This window comes from Athene cunicularia, assembly GCF_003259725.1.
Source record: "Athene cunicularia isolate RWA chromosome 4 unlocalized genomic scaffold, athCun1 chr4_part1, whole genome shotgun sequence".
NCBI lineage: Eukaryota > Metazoa > Chordata > Aves > Strigiformes > Strigidae > Athene > Athene cunicularia.
The window spans coordinates 28,882,561-28,900,653 of record NW_020799098.1 but is presented as its reverse complement, the minus strand read 5'-3'; the positions used below and the strand labels follow the sequence as shown (position 1 = coordinate 28,900,653).

General features: G+C 36.9%; 1 protein-coding gene across 2 annotated transcripts in view; it reads right to left on the bottom strand.

The window, feature by feature from the left end:
• The window catches only part of FIP1L1 (factor interacting with PAPOLA and CPSF1), a 46,491-nt gene that overhangs the window by 1,597 nt on the left and 26,801 nt on the right, over positions 1–18,093 (bottom strand). Inside the window, exons 12-16 of one of the 2 annotated variants that reach the window (XM_026847340.1) lie at positions 15,400–15,426; positions 14,774–14,828; positions 12,977–13,032; positions 7,429–7,648; positions 608–745 (exon numbers count right to left, since the gene is read on the bottom strand). In XM_026847340.1, coding sequence (XP_026703141.1) covers positions 608–745; positions 7,429–7,648; positions 12,977–13,032; positions 14,774–14,828; positions 15,400–15,426 — 496 coding nt within the window. The remainder of the gene's footprint in view (positions 1–607; positions 746–7,428; positions 7,649–12,976; positions 13,033–14,773; positions 14,829–15,399; positions 15,427–18,093) is intronic. The other variant, XM_026847341.1, reaches the window with a different exon arrangement.

Genomic DNA, 18,093 nt, shown 5'->3' with positions numbered 1-18,093 from the left:
GCTCCTGTTCTGACCCATATAGCATTTGGATGTCAGTGCCAAATTTTTCATGGAATGGTACATACATCCACCCATCTTGTACTTTTTGTTGAGAAACTGGAAAGATTTTTCACATTTGTAAGCCATTATTATTAAAAGTATTGCTATTAGAATGTCATGTCCCTACTGGCATCCCTTAATGGTTTAACATTCTTATTGACCCTATTCCCTGGACTTAATTTCTAACTTTAAAAGGATCAAGCTGAACAATTTCTATCAAGTGACCATGAGGATTATTTTACTAAGAATCTGTATTGAGTTAATGCTGCTGAATATCAGCTTCACTCTATCTCTTTCTGACCCACAGTATTTACCTTTCTTTCCCCAAATTTGTAATTTCTGCTCAGTAGCTAAGACCATCACATACATCATTCAATATGAAGTTACCCAGGGCCAACATTGCTTTTTGTCTGTCCCCATTTTATTTGGCAGACATGTTTCAAGTAGTATATCTAAATGTTTACAGTCTTTCCACAAAACTCCAGTTTGTTTGGGGTTCTTTTAAAAGTTTATATTTTTAAACTGGTCAAGTCTTTCGTATCATATTAAAAAAAAAAATTCATCAAACCTTCGAGATGACTTGTGTCTAGTCTCTTCTTTCTCTCTGTGTCTCCTGTCCCTGTGTCGGTCTTCTTTCTCTCTACTTGTTCTATGGCGGTCATAGCTTCTTTCTGCATAGTCTCTGTATCTATATCGTTCTTCGTCACTGATTAAAAACCAAGATATTTTCAGAACAGTAACACCAAGCAGTATATATATTAAAAAAAGAAATTCTTACGCACTTCTGAGATGACAGAAAAATCTCAAGGTTGCTTTGGTTTCTAAATGAGATCCACAACATATGCTAAAAGGAGCTAAAGCTCTTCACCTTACACACTAGACTTCTGTGGTTATTACAATTTTGAAAGAGGACTGTGCAATAAAAATGGAAGTAAAAAAAGAATACAGCAGTGCCACATTAAGTGGGAGTTATCAAGCAGTTAGCCTAAACTGTTACCTAGCTGCAAATGAAATACAATCCTACATAAACTTTAGTAATATTTTCAGATCAGTGTGTGTAATGCTTGATATTTATCAGCATGCTTTTTGTCTACTGTACTATTTGGGTAAATTACATTAAATACAGTTGATCTATTTCCTCACATCAGCTTCAAGAAAGAAAAAGCTAGGTACAAAGAAACTAACAGTAAAATATACTCAACATTTTGGACTGCTTTTAAAATTAATTTTTCTCCTGTGCCAATGCTGTCTCTGCTTTCAGTCTTCCCTTGTATTACCATGAGTGCTGCTCTGCCACAATGCTGGTAAAAATCCCTAAATATTAAAGGCTTTACTTAAGAACATATTTTCATATTTTAACTTGATGAAAAGGGCAATTCTAAGAGTTTAGTGAAATTTTAATAAAAGAGCAGTATCTATAGTTAGCCAATACCACTCAAATGCTACATTAGCATAGCTTAAAAAGGCATGCTCATTTTATGATTTCTCTACCAAGAAAATCCTACCCAGATACAGTGGCCGGTATCATTTAACAAGGAGACTTCAGCACAAATTAACTTACTGTAACTATCTATATATCACATGAACTCTTCATAATCATAGTTTGGAAGATCCCTAACAAACCCTAAAGAAAGGCACAGTGTGACCAGGCTTTCTGTGGCAGTAATTAAAACAGGTAACAATTTAGATACTATTAAGCTGACAAAAGCCAAGTGTTTCATGCTTTCCATCTTTGCCAACGTTTACTACAGTAAGTCTCTTCCTGAGGTTCCTGACAGCAGCAGAACAGATCAGACAGATCACACAAGGAAAACAGCTCAAGCCTAAAGAGATTTCTCATGTCCTAGAGCAGTGAGAATTTAGACCAAAACAATTTAATCTGCTGTAACTTGGATCCTGTGGCCATTTCCCAAATGAAGACATTACAGTAGTGATTATTACAGCCATGCATGAAAACTCAAGAGCAAGAAGTGGGAATGCCTGAAGCACCAGCACTAGTCTTTCTATGAAATTCTGCATATTATTAGAGCAAATTTCAAAAATTAGCAACTTAAGACATGTAGAGAAACATCAAATACCCTCCAGAAAATCCTGTTTTTAAGGGACATTAAAAATACACATCAAAATCAGGAAAACTACAGCTATTATTAAAGAAATCAGTTATGATTTGTCACTAATATGATTGCACTGATTAGTGCCTGTATTGTTATACAATTTTAGAACATTTATAAGATTTCATAATGCACTTATAACTCCTCTCAAATCTGTAAGCTGATCAAATCCTGCAAAGTACATTTGAGACGGATCGCAGAACGGTTGAGGTTGAAAGGCATGTCTGGAAGTCATCTGGTCCAAACCCCTGCTCAAGAAGAGCCACCAGGACCACCAGTTGCCCAGGACCATGTTCAGATGGCCTCAGGGTATCTCCAAGGGTAGAGACTCCACCACCTCTCTAGCCAACCTGTGCCAGTGCTCAGTAACCCTCACAGGCATCGTGCTGCTATCAACTGCTGTCCCTCTCTTAAGACAAAAAGAAAGTTCAACTGCATTAAACAATTCTTTTAAAGACTATGTTGTCTCTCCCAGAAGAAAATCCTACAACTGAGACACATCAACTTAAAAAAAGGAAGGCAGTACAGCCACAAAACATGAATTCTGATCATACCTTTCCACAGCCAGCTTAAGGCACCCTAAAGTTTATAGTGTGAAAATAAATTTGCTTGCTCCACTGAGATGTCCAAAACCCAGACAGGTAAACTAAAGCAGTTGGGAGTGGAGGGGAAGGGAAGGGAGAAAATAAATCCTAAATCTTACAGTGCTGAAACCTCAAGTCCTATGCCTTTAACCTGTTTGTATCTGTATCATTCACCATTGTTTTACCCTCAAGTTTCTACTTTACTAGCAGTGGAAGGAAGTGCAGGGGAGATATTTACAATCCAAGTAACTTTCTATTCAGCACTTCTCACAAGAAACTAGCTCAAGGCTTCGGCTTCAGGGAGAGAAGTAAAACCAATCAGAAGAGTTTTCTTATCAAATGTCACAGAAAGATGAAGGTTGATACCAACTGCTAGTTTCTAGGACAAGTCATACTGAAGAGGAGACTAGCCTAGCTTACATAGCAGTTTTGTAGTTCAGAATGCCAGTCTCCCATTTGATCTATGAAGTGTGTCTTAACTTGGTGTGCAATAAAGCAGCACCATAAAGACAACCTGTGCCTGGTGAAGTCTAGTTATAACGCTCAGTTTTAGAATATAAAACAAATGTATGATGTTAAAAGTGAAATTAAAATTAGGTTCCGAAATCTACCAAAAGTTGTAACTAAACATAGAGTCTGATTTGAACAACAAAATTGTTATCAGACGTGGATTCCTGTACCAACACATCTTTAAAATGCCACTAGTCATCACAGTTTTAGGATCCTTACATTTTTGCAGGCTTACAAGGGTATAAAAGGGTAGAATCAATTCAACTGCAGATACTGCCAATATCCAATATTACTTCCCAAAACTAACATTTTGATGATCAGTATCTAATTAAAAAGTTAAAATTTAAATGTCTAACACTGCCTTCTGATGAGCTTCTAATTTCATAAGAAATCAGATGGCTACTTGTATACTTACAGCTTGGTTTCAAAGCTGAGATCCAAAACCTTTAATGTTAACTCACAGTCTGCATTTGCTCTGTTACACAACTATTTTAAAACACTCTAGAAAACACTAAAAATATTATTGATATTCCTTTTTAAACCTTATTTTGGCAAGCTACTAAGGAACCATGACAGCTTGTAAGTGTGTCTGAAAACAAACATTTCTATAAGCAAAGCAAAAAATCAGTTTGCCAAGTCCAGAATGCTGGGAGCTTTCAGAAACAGGAACAGATGCCATGTACCCAATGTTACACAAGTGATCTCCTCCCCATTTTGTAACTGGGCTTACGTTACAGTTATCAAAGCCTTCCAGGGACAGCCTTGAGAGCACGACAACCTCTGACCTGTGGAAGAGGACCTATAGTTACCTATGCCCTCCTGTCAAAGAAGTTCAATCCATAAAAATCTTTGTTTTCTACACTTTCGGTTACTTTTTTGAAACAGACTACAAGCTATTAACTTCACACATCATGAGATTTCACTTTGGTAAATATGTCCAACTTCTGGTATCTGTATTCAAAAACTGTCCCAAGTATTAAAAAACCCTTCAATAAAGAATCACAGAAGCATTTAGGCTGGAAGGGACTTTGTGTGGGCTAACACAAGTGAGACCCCACCTGCAGTACTCTCTCCAGCTCTGGGGCCCCTGACATAAGAAGGACATGGACCTGCTCAAGTGGGTCCAGAGGAGGCCACAAAGATGATCAGGGGGCTGGAGCACCTCCTCTATGAGGACAGGCTGAGAGAGTTGGGGTTGTTCAGCCTGGAGAAGAGAAGGCTCCAGGGAGACCTTATAGTGGCCTTCCAGTACTTAAAGGGGAACTACAGGAGAGATGGGGAGGGACTCTTGAGCAGGGAGTGTAGTGATAGGACAAGGAGTAATGATTTTAAACTGAAAGAGGGCAGATTTAGATTAGATATAAGGAAGAAATTCTTTACTGTGAGGGTCGTGAGACACTGGAACAGGTCGCCCAAAGAGGTTGTGGCTGCCCCCTCCCTGGCAGTGCTCAAGACCAGGTTGGACGGGGCTGTGAGAAACCTGGTCTAGTGGAAGGTGTCCCTGCCCATGGCAGGGGGTTGGAGCTAGATGGTCTTTAAAGTCCCTTCCAACCCAAACCATTCTGTGATTCCATGAATGCCCTCTGAAAATAGGGATAACTCAGAAGTCTGCTCAGGTTGCTCAGGGCTTTGTTTAGTCAAGTCTTGAGTATTTCCAAGGCTGAAGATTCTACAACCTCCCTCTGCAACTTGTCTTACCACCTGATCACTCTTGGTGATTATTTACACACATACACACAACCCCCTCCCTCCCTCATATCTAATTGGAATTTCCCTTGCTGTGACTTTAAACTATTGCCCCTTACCCTTTCTCTGTGCAGCCTGAAAAACAGCCTGGTGCTATCTTCTCTATAATCACCCATCAGGTAGTTGAAAATAGCCTTTAAGAACCCTACTCATCCTTCTCCTTTTACAGCCAAATAAACTCCATCCCCTCAGCCCTGCTAACCACCTTATCAGACCTCCACTGGACTCTCTGGTCTGTCAATGTTTTTTCCTATTTAGGATCCCAAAACTAGGCACAGTACTTCATATGTTGTATGAAGTACCAAGTAAGAGGGAAATAATGTCATTCTCCACCTGCGGGCTACACCCTAACGCAGCTCAATGCATTTTGACCTTTATTGCACATTGAGTGACAAGTCCCATTCAATTTGTTGCCCACCAGGACACAAAGTCCTGTCCTGTAAAGCTGCTTTGTCGCCAAACAGATCCTCATCTGCTCTGCTGCATGGGATTACTGGGTTCCAAGACCTTAGAAACACAGTTGCTGGGTTTTGTTTTTGTTTTTCAAATTGCTGAGGAAGAACCATGAAATGGTAAGGCATCAATCAAATTCCAAAGTTTACATCTTTAGTGGTAACTAATTGACATGAAACTATCAAAACAAAAAAAAAAGACAACACAGTCTTTGCAGAAGGGACAACAGTACAAAGAGACTGGCATTTTCTCAAGGGGGCAGAGTGAGATATGTTGTAAAAATATATAATTTCATCTGAGGATAGCAGAGCAAAGTTAGAAAAGAACATAAAAGAAAGCTGAAGGTTCATTTTTAACCCACATTTTGGTTATACTAATAAAAATAATTCCCATTTTCTTACAATTTTAAGAAATATTATAGCACAAATGTAGGCTATTTATCTGGAAAAGAACAGTTAAAAACATTGAAAGCAGTAATTACTGAGCAGTAAAAAGCTAAAGATGATGCTTACTCCAAATTGCACCACAGTGTCACTTTAACAGAATTTAAACAAAGGGAATTTAAATAGAAGTAATGCATCTGTGTTGTCTCTAAAATACTTCACAATCTCTTTCTCATAACTTGTTTCATTTTATTTTCTTAAGTGCATAGAATTGAAAATAAACCTTCTTAAAAAACATTATGTCTGCATGTTCTGTCTTAAGCCTCTCCCACCTTATTGGTGACTGCCAAACCAACTTACACTATTTAAGGGCCTCCCATTTTCTTACACAGCCATGTGGCAACAGCTTTGCTACAGATGGTGGATAATTTAGTCACATAAAAAAGTTGAGGCCTGCTCTTCCCCCTCCTTTACAGATAACTCTGGCAGCAGCACAGAGATTTCTCAAGGCCTGGAAGCTATTAAGGTTCATTTCAAGCACCCTTGAATGACCAGGCTTCTTTCTGGCCTTCAATCAAGCTGTCTGAGAAACAGATGTTTAGATTGGTCTTGAGTTCTCAGAAACTGACCCTGGAACATAGCACATGCACACAGGAGAGGACATCACCACATCAGCATACACGGAAAATCCTTATCTTGCACTCAGTTTGGGTCTTCAGCTAACAATCATCAAGTGAAAAATGTCATCTCTCAACTGAAGTAACGTTGATTGAGGGTGCTTTCATTCCCCACAGCGTAAAACTACTGGTAAAAACAATCCACCTAATAATGAACATATATATTCTGCAAAAATTGAAACTTAACAAAAAACCCTGAGAGAAGCATCAGGACATTTACCCTAAAATACTTACCAAATAATAAGCAAAGTAAATTTAGATAAATCTGGCAAGCCAATAGAACTCTGCTGCATGGAGTCATAGTGAACTCACTATTAAATGCTTTGTACTTGTGCACATGAACCAAAGAACAGTTGCAGCTTTTTTGTTTTTTTGTTTTTTTGAAAAAAGAAATTAGAGTTGAAGGCTGAATAAAGTTATCTGCCATATTCATCATCTGCCTAAAAACGAAATCAGTTTTTGGCCTTGAAATCATAGTTTTAAAAAAATAGATAGGACAGATTATTATCCAGCTAGTGCAAATGACCAAACTAGCCATTTTAGCAGCTAATAACACCATTAATTAAGGTCAAATGTTGCACCACATTGCTCTTAGCATTGAGATGACAATTCATTTAGTATTTCTATAGATTCTTCTAGAATTATTGTCAAAGAGAACTGGATATCTCACTCATACACAGGGCTTAAATTACACTCTTAACCTCTAAAGCACTATGACCAGTTTGGACGTACACCGTCATTTTTACACTTCTGTTTTACAGTTAGAAATATAGTTTCCAAGAAAAAAGGGGGAAGAGGAGGAAGCCACACCATCTAGCTCTTTGGAATATAAGCTGAACACTAAATTTTAAGGTTGAAGTATGCTATTTAACACAGATACGGGGTTTTGAGCAGAGTTACAGCATGCTTAAGACATTTCACTAACCTGTTGAACACACTTGGAGTTGGACTGTGATCTCGGTCCCTTTCCCTGTCTCTGGTACGTTCTCGATCTCTGTCTCGGTCCCGGTCCCGATCCCGATCTCGGGATCGCTCTCTCTCACGTTCTCTCTCTTTCTCTCTTCGTGCATAATAATCCCACTGTTTGCTGGTGTCCATAAGACTAGACCATGAAGGAGCAGAACCTGCAAGGTGCGGAAAGGTGACTAAAGAAAGAGATGCAGGTATTAGAAAGAACAAAATTAAGATAATATATGAAAACTATAATGCTACTTATGCATGAAAACACAGATGTTTGTCAGCCTCCTCCAATGACATTTTTCAGTCTTCCCCTTTCACATAAAAGTTAATTCTGAGCAAACTCTGCATTTTTTCCATGATGCTAATAGAGGCCTCTGACACTCATTTAAATACTAGTTATATTCTGTATACTACACAGAACCAGGATATACACCACAAAAACTGTCTAAATCCTTTTGAGAAAAAAGAAAAATATATTGTGCAAAGATTTGCTGAAAGAATCTGATTTTATGTGGTCAAATAGCTTTGTTTTGGGGGAACAATCAGAAAACGAAACTGCCTTTGAAATTCAGTGGCTCTGAAAGTACAGTTCGGAAAAACAAGGAAAAATGACACTTCCAACTTTATATTTAGAAGTTACTATTTTTATGCTTTGTCATTTAAAATATAAAGTTAGTTACAAAGCTCTCGTTCACTAATTTATATTCTATACTGTGCTTTGCCATACTTTTCTGAATACAGATGTAACAGCAGCTTTCAAAATAAATTCCATAAATTCATCTGGGAGAAGAAATAATGCTCTTACTTATGCTTTGTAAGATACCATTTCTAATGAGTACTCAGCACAACCATTATTACCACCAAAATATAATAGTTTCAGAAAATTGAGCATATTATATCAATCTAAAAGATAATATGCTTAAGAAGTTAAGACGGAAGTCACAACACCAACTCTCAACCTTTTTAGGTAACCAGCAATGGGAAGAGAGAAGGGACATGCTTCTGCATTGCTTTCTGCCAACTCCAAAGCAATAAATAACTACTACTCTTAGTGCCCCAATTGTTCTGTCCTGCCCTCCCTCTCCAGAAGTCCTGTGAATGTATCCTGTGAATAAAAATAAGGGCTGTAGTATTTAACTGGAAACAGCACTCTCTAGTGGACTTACAGTACAGAGGTCTTCCCACTTTCTGCTTATCTGCTTTGCTAGCCAATGATAACATAGCCTCCAATAAAGCGTTTGTTTTGAGCTCCACTTCATTATCTATGAGAACAATATTCACTTGACTCCATGGTGTCACAAAGAGACATTAATAGTATAATTAACATAAATATCAACTGAACAATATAAAGTGCATTACTGATACTGTATTTAGTAATGTCAAGTTATAAAATCAGTGGCTTCTCCTGACAGATATGTTCAGACTGCCTTGCCTACAATGTCTGGAGTATGCCTGCCCCAGAAAGCTTTGGCAGAAGCTTAAGAAAGCAGTTTGCCAAGTGTCCAAAGGAGGAATACAAAAGACCTTTTGAGCAGGCAGCGGAGCAGGAAAAAACACTTCTTTGTTAAAATACATTTGCAATGAAAAGCATTATAATTCTTTAAAAAAGCATTTATACGAGGTTTTGCCTCTAACAAATGCTTGACAATGTTTCACTTCAGGGCTACAGAAAAAAAATGAGGAGTTAACAGAAAAAAAAATACCCTAATACAATAGTATGTTGTTCATTATACTGCCAAAACCTGAAATTCTTCTAAGGAAAGCAGCCAGAAATAGCAAAAAAACAGCTGGACTTTAAAGACTGCTAATTTCCTTGACTTGCCGCTATGTCAACAACATACGTATGGTCTATGAGACACTGGCTGCCAGAATATTCTCATCCAAAGTGTAAACTTAAGTTTAACTTTAAACATATAGTACAAAACAATTATTAATGGTAGTCTAAACTTTTAGAATAAGTTTTGGTTACTCCCTCACATCTGCACTAATTCTCATCAGACAGCAGTATGCAATTTCCACTCCAATAACCTGAGATAAACCAATTATTTGATACTCTGCACATTCTTACACCTAGATTTTCACCAGTAATTATTCACAACACCAAGAAGCTTACATTCTAATATGAACCGCTGTTCTGACTTTACTATTTAGAATGAAGTCATTTGTCACTTTTAATATTTCTACATGGATTATTCCAATAATTTCTACAAAAGGAAAGACACTTTCAAAGTTTAACTCTTATTTTATTTTTGAAACAGGAAAGAGGGAGCTTTGATTAATCCATAGTTTTAGAGAATTAAGTTCTGTTTTGGAGATGGTTAAAAAATTTAAAGCTGCATGGTGTCACACTATAAGGCAAATTATTAATACATCTTTGTATCTGTCAAAAAATACTGACTCTCGAGCTGTTTCTGTAATGCTAAATTGCTTGCAAGTTCATAAGATATAAAGAACATTTAGAGCACAGAACAGAGAAAAAGCAAACAAGCATGCAAGTCTCTTCCCTGGCAGACAAAACACAGTGCCCTATATTGACAGCTCAATAAAATTGAAAGATCTGATGGCAAAGGTAGCACTAAATTGTAAAAGGATTTAGGAGCAAATTGAAGAAACTCTACTGATGCAGTGGAAGAGCATAACGACAAAATAGATTATCTCGAATCTACAAGTTAAGAATATTATTTTACTATGCAACCTTCCTAATGGGCTTGCAGTGGGAAACATGACTGACCACTAGGTAAAAGACACCAAAGCATGAGATTAGCAATTTGAATAGGCAGAAAAAAGACTAGACCCTTAATCAAGATTGGTGTTTTTTGCAATGCATTCCATATATTCATCCTCCCCCACAATTTTGACAAAGCCATGAAATATACAGACTGGCAAAGAAGACAACAGGTTGGAGATTCAGCGCTGTCATCCAAAGCAACTATTAAATAAATATACTCAGCAATTCTTAATTTAATGATCATCTGTATTGCTGAGCAATCTACCTAAGTTCTGATGCACAGAGAGCACTGGTAAAATACTGGCCAGTGACTACATTGTGAGAGAGGCACCGTGAAAGAAAGATGCTGGGCAGGAAAGCATCCTTCACTAAGAGATGAACAGCGATAAAATGCTACTGAGTCTCTACAGATCCAAAAATCTGTATGACAGGCACAGCTTAGAGAAAGACAATTTGCTTTGTGTAGCAAATATGAAAGATTCTGCCACAACAGGGATGCCAAATAAACTAGAAAGATGAGAACAGACTGGGAAGATGGGAGCAGACTGTACTCCTTTGTCTCCATAACCATACAAAGGCAAACAATTTTTTAACACTACTGAAATTCAAATTCAATGTTGGCATGATCACAATGCCAATCACCTTTCAAGTACTGGTACTGCAACAACAGAAGCATGCCATCACCATCAAAGGTCAACATAAAACTTGTATTTTTGTGTCCCTGACAATACTTGACAGAATAGCAAATTCTAACAAAAGAGATTCTGAAGTAATAAACATTGTAAATTGGAGACTACATATTGGATGCAGTGTACATACTACTGGCTGTAAGACTGCTTTCCTTATGATACTCTGCACAGTTTTAGATGTTGAAGCCTCAACAAAATAGCAACTTCAGTATCTTTGTTGTCTGCCTCAGCTTTACCTTTTTGCTAAGACTTCAGCAAATACGGTTCGATTATTGCTAAAAAAGTAGGTAGCGCAAAGCAGCTGTTTGCCAACATCAAGACTTCTTGAAAAGTAACAAGCTTCCATGCATAAAAGGAAACACTTGATAACTGATGAGGAACCTTTCAATGTCAGTGAAGTACCACTTCAACCTCAAGAAATGACAAACCATTCAAAAATGACATATTGTATATCCTCTCTAAAAACTCAGTAACATTTGGGAGACACATTATCTGCATGTTTGATCTGTGCTGAACATTATGTATCCCCAGAACTGGACAGAACTTTCCCTACAATTTCTCCTCCCAGCAGCTCGGGTCCAACTGAACAAAGAGAAGTCAGCTGGAAGAAAAGGCACTAGGCGTGAGGCTGGATGGCAGATGCACTGAAGGCAGAAGCAGTGACTGGCAACACTCCAGGTCCTGCACCCAGGTCAGGGCAATCTTCAGTATCAAGACATACTGAGTGATGATTGAGAGCAGCCCTGCAGAGAAGGACTTGGGGATACTGTTGGATGAAAAAATTAAATATAAGTTGACAATGTGAGTTTGCAGCCCAGAAAGACAGTCGTATCCTGGGCTCCATAAAAAGAAATGTGGCCAGCAGGTTGAAGGAGGTGATTCTCCCTCTGTGTGCTCTTGTGAGACTTGAGTACTGCATCCAGCTCTCAGGCCCCCAGTGTAAGAAAGGCATGTTAGAGAAACTCCAGAGGAGGGCCATGAAAAATCATCGGAGAGCTGGAAGGAACATCTCTCCTAGGTTTTTCAGCCTGGAGAAAGCTCTGGGGAGACACTATTGTGGCCTTTCAATACTTAAAAGGGGCTTATACAAAAGATGAAGAGAGACTTTTTACCAGGGCCTGTAGTGACAAGACAGGGGGCAACGTTTTTAACTGAAAAAGGGTAGGTTTAGATTGGACATAGGGAAGAAATTCCTCATGATGAGTGTGGTGAGACACTGGAACAGGTTGCCCAGAAAACTGGTGAATGCCCCCTCCCTGGAAGTGTTCAAGGCCAGGTTGGACAGGGCTTTGAGCAATCTGATCTAGTAAGAGATGTCCCTACCCAGAGCAGAGGGGTGGGACTAGATTATCTTTAAAATTCCCTTCCAATCCAAACCATTCTGTGATTCTGTGTTTGTTTTATCTTCCCAATTTGGGCTGGGTCAGGAAGAAGCTGACATCTTAGTATTGCTATCACTCTTTTCACCTGTGAAGCAGAGATGTGCTAGGTAACAGTACTAAACTCACTGTAGGTTCTGTGGACATCCATTTCATTGCACATATTGAAACTTCTATTTTGGTTTATTCTTATTGTAAAACCAGAAAGTGATGTTTTTCAGCTTCAGAATTTTTCCATAACATTAACCAAAAAAATAGAAAAACTGACTTTGCAACAGGATAGCTCAAGATTATAGTATCTTAGGCAGTTTTTCAAAGGAGAGGCACATCACTCAGGATTTCTCAATGACTGGTGTTGCTGGTTGAAATTCTGATAATCTCTTGACAGTACTTGTTCTCCTGCTTCTAAACCCTGTCAGTTCTTGGAAAATTCTCCCTGACTTGTGCTCCATATTGCAGTGTATTATTTTTCAAAAACACAGTTCTGCAAAAGCAGCATGGAAAGCTATCCAGCATACAAATAAGTAAGCAAAACAATAGTATTTACCAACAGCTGTTAAATTTGCAACAGCATGTATTCTGTTCACAATAGTAGGCAATGAGCTTTCATAATGAATTACTGAAAGGACCTGTTTAGTCTCTTAGCTAAAAACCTGGTAAATACATCAAACTGATCTAGCACTAGTCAAAATTCTCAAAGCCAGCAAGGAAACTCACCACTGCCATATGAAAATGCACGAACAGAACGACCATCATAGCCAGAAGAATGTCCACTGTTGAAAAGAAAATACATGTAAAAATCCAGTTTTACCATCAAAGCTACCTCCATCAATAAATATATACTTTAAGTATTATTCTTTTGAATTCTTCCCACTATACAGACTAAAACAAAGCGTTCATTATAAATGGATTTAAGTCTTCCATTTTGAGCATTACTAATTAAGGAAATAAGGAAATACACAAATATGTATATTTCATGTTTTACTACAGGAGGCAAAAATAGCATTCTCTCTTCTTAAAATTTAAACCAAAAAGTATCCCTATCAAAGCCGTTCCTTTGTATTTTCAATGAACTTTCTATTTCAAATGTGTCTTGTATCATAAGGTGTTTCAGCACAGATACTGAACTTAATCTCCAACTGCTTGGAAGTGCTTCATTTATGAATGAAGCCATTCTCACTCTTTCTGTTAAAAGTAGATACGTGAGCATATCTAAGAACAGGTGGACTTCAAATGTGTAGTTCTAGAAAAAAAAATATTTAATTAGCCACACATTTTCTAGGCTGACTTCTTTCAGTGGTGGCCAACTCCAGTAGGTAAAAAGCAGAAAGGTTACGAAGGACAGGAGTACAGGACACAATTCATACATACATAATTCTTTCATGACTTTTAGCACTTCCTATATAACTAGAATGAATTACCTTTGCAGTATTTAACCTAAGGGTTATTTCTGTTCTGGAAGGTACTTTAACATTAAAAAAAAGTTTTGGGCTAGCTTAGTTTAAAAACAAAACCAATGATAATGAAAGGCCAATGCAACACCTTTACATTTAAAAGTATGAGATTTAGTTCTTAGGTTCCACAATAAACTAATTTTTTTCACATTGTATTTGAGAAACTACATAAATATTCACTACAAGTAAATGCAATGACCACTGCCTGACAGTCGGAAGCAGCAGTCACTCACAGCAACTGTCAGTATGAAAAAATAAATTTACTTTCATGTACATCAAATGCATCCAGTTAGGGATTTTTCCTGAAATAAATTACATGAGGATTTTCTCAGAGCTTTACCTTCATCATCCTGTAGTGTATATGTTAACAGAATTTTCAATTTCAAAGGAACAGATGCGTGCACCTTCCTTCAGTGAAATCCAAAGGACTGACAAGAGGCTTGCACCATCTTTTTAAATGAGCTTTGCATATGACCTGGTTTTGGCCTCCAGCAAAATATAAATACTTTTAAAGGACTGTGTTGAACAACTTTATTTCCTTTGAGATATATATCTATAAAAATATATGTATGCATACACATATACAAAAAAGGTATTGAAAAAATACTTGTTAGGTCTATTAAAGCTGAAGACAGAACACACACAGTAGAAACACAGATTTGTATTCCTTGGAACCCGGCATTTCCTATAGCTTATGAGGGCTTGAATCTGTGGTCAAATTGTTTATTTGCATGTATAGAAAAGGATATGGTAGCTGACAAGTATATGGTTCACTTAAATATGCCTTCAAACTACTAAAGAATACTTAAACAATCATTGCCTTAACTTTGTTCGTAAGTCTTGGCACTGATATAGTGTCATAACTCAAACTAATAAGTGGTCAAGTAACTCATAAGAATATTGTCAGACAGGTGAGACAACATATCTGTAAAAATCTGAAACTGTCTCCATACTCCCAGATAAAACCCATAAAACACTAGATAGTGTAAGAGTTCTTACTAATTTATTTCAGTTACAGAATACCAATATATTGTTTTTAAGATTTTGAACAGACAATCACCTTTCTATTGTGGGTATGAGGGAAGGTGGAGGACCGCCAGGTGGTGGTGGAAAGCCTGTAATAATAAATTAGGTGAGGGGGGAAAAAAGAAAAAAACCCCAAACCCCAACCAAATCAAACACATAAAAGAACTAAGCTAAGCATACAACCGCAAGCAAATTCCAGAGTACAACGCAAAAATTGTTTCCTCACTCTGTAAATAGGTTTTACTTTAAGACTGAGAACTACTTTCCATCTTAACAGAGTATTAAACATGTATTATCAGTGCTCCAAATCAAATACCTTATTATTAAAACTACAATGATTCAGAAGTATAGAAAAATTCCCGTGTATCTAACAATACTTAATAAACAACAAACACAACTATTTTCTACATAGCTGAAAAGAAAAGAACATAAAGAAGGACGCACAGAGTTTAGAAACTGGCTGCTTAGGTCCACTAGTCAACAGCATTTTCATACATTTTCTTTTCTGCCTGCATCAAAATAACTGAGCCTACATCTATACATAATAGATTTGTATTTATGAACTTTTATCTATATAACTAAAGGGAAGTTTGTAAGTTGCACATCAGTTAAGTTTTAATTTCTTAACCAAATGTGGAAAAAATTTCTAAGCAAGTTTACCTGGTGGTGGCACTGTTATTGGTATACCTAAAGAGACAAGAAATAATGTATCAGTTATAGTAATAGCTTATGTTTATTATCTGTAGATCTAAAAATCAGATAAATCAGGTTGAGCTGTCACCACATACGTAACTTATTTTCTGTGTCCTCAGATCAAGATGTCACATTAATAGCAATTGTTAAGATTTTATGCAAGCCTTGTGAAATCTGGCTTTTTAATTTAAATTCCTATTCTTCAGGATCTTGTTTAATTAGAGACAAAAATAATGAAGAATTACTCTGGATCTCAAAATTAGAATTAAATCCATAACCCTAAAATGCTTAGTATCTAGAAGGAAAGTAACATCCCATAGAATATATTTGCTTTATTTTCTATTCCATGACTGGATGAAAGGAAATGCAATTGGCCTCTGACATTTAATAGCTTAGTATAGGAAACAGTAGGTCCACATGGACAAAATAGTAACAGTAAGCATTACAGACTTTTCAGTTAATGCTATGCCACACTGCAATTAATCACTCAGTTGCTACTTGGATGGAAAAAAAAAAAAATGTTTGGTACTCTATTTTCTTGTAAATATATGAGAAAGGAACATCCTTTAATACACATTCAAAAATGGTTCTAACTTTTCTGGTTTTCAGACCTAGCTTAGCTGTTATGAATCTAATTAAAAGCTGAGAAATTGTTTGCAACTTAATTAGCTGCCCTAACAAAATATATAAACCTAAACCACATAAACCTATCTTATTCGATTATGAAAGGAATGATTAAAAGGCAAAAATAATTCATACACTTTAAAGGGCATTATCTTCTCATATTTTACAAAGAACTAGCTTTATCTCAATTGAATACACAAAACACATGAAAATAATAAAATTGGCTAAAACAATACTGCCAGAAAATAGACCAATATACCAGACATAAAGCTCTTTCAGTTATGAGCAACTCTGCTTCCATTAAAAAACAAGTCCTTTCAGTCTGACAACTCACTGCAAGACTCAGGGTGGGGGGAGAACAGAAAACTGCCAAGCGCTTTCATCAGTTTTGCCATAAACATTCAGACAGAACAGCAAACAGATCCACTTAAAACCCATCTTATTCAAGTTCCAGACTTCATAATTCAGAGAATATCCTAGATGTACTGGTCACTCTATGGAATAATTTTATGTATCTATCATAGTTCAACATTATAACTATAAAAATTGTTGTATGGTGGCAACATCTAACTGCATCTACATATTATAATGTCTAGAAATGCCAACTGCTTCCAAACTGACTTGGCAGAAGGACAAAATGAAGGAATATGCATACTGAGAAAAAGTAATCGGTATCAATGTTCACTAATTGCTGGTGATTTCACTGACATAAATTTCTATCAGCATTAATCCTACAGGATTAAACAAATTGTGAAACAAAACTGAGGTTGCTGTCCAATCCTGAAGACTTAAAATTTAATCTCTCAGACAAAACATAAATCAGGAGACAGTGAATCCCAAAAGCTTAATTTCTAAACTTCATGAGCCACTTGCTCTTCACCAGCACACCAGCTTTCCAGTGTGTACCACTGTTAAGAACACTAGAAATCACACCATAAAAAGTTTGACACTGTAACACTTAAAAACCAAACACTCCTAATGAAAATTTCAGGGAAAACCAGCTAGGTTTTTTACTAAAGGAAAGTAATGCCACATGTGCTCCACTTGGAGAGTAGTGGAATCAAACACAGTAATGATGCCACAGCTTAACAAACACTGCAAATTGACTGAACTGTGTAATAGTCCACAGCAATGTAATACAACTCAACTTTGTGTAAACATTTGCCACAGGCTAAACTAAGCCAAATTCTCCCTTATTTATCACAAGATAAAAAGTACACACTTAAAATTGCTGGGGATGAGATGATGTACTTGCTAGGCCCTGGTGTAAGTCTAGGCAGTCAAAATTTCCAGTTATGCAACAGGAGTTCAATACTTTGAGTAATTTTTTTAAAATATAACAAATACGTGTCACATTTTAACTACACTCTTAAACCAAAACACATAAACCAACTTTTAAAGTCTGTTAAACAGACACATCCACATTCTTCTTTAGATTTAAATTACTCCAACACAGCAATAAACCAAGCAAACAAAACACATTTTTTGCCACAGTCAGTGATCTCCTTGGAGTATTTGAGAATTTTCTGTATTTGGCCCTTTGAATCGTTCCAGGGCTCGTTCCTCAAAAAAGATTTGAAGCGCAAGAGTGAATGAATTCAGAACAAGAGATCTAACTTCAAAGCAAGATCCTTTTTCAAAGGGGCTTTTGGAGGATGTTTTATATTTGGAATACTTAAATTTTCTGGCAAGTAGTCCTGGTTTAATATTGGGTAAGAATATTTTTTTTTTTTCTCCTCCTCCATTGAACCTAGGAGGGATGGCAGATTCTATTTTAGGAACAGCTTTGAAGTTAAAGAGCTGGCAACAGCACAATTAAAACACAGGCCTGAAGAAACCAAATCCACAGCTCTTAATCGTTATTTTCAAATCTACTTGAAGCACGGAAGGATGTTGAAGGAGACCTTCTGAACAAGTGTATGTCATAAACCTGTCTGTAAACCACAAGACTAAAGCCAAACCTGCTTGTTATATTTATAACACATGTGGATTTCTTTCACCTTTAAAAGCTCAACAGGTGAGGGGTTCTGTAAGAAT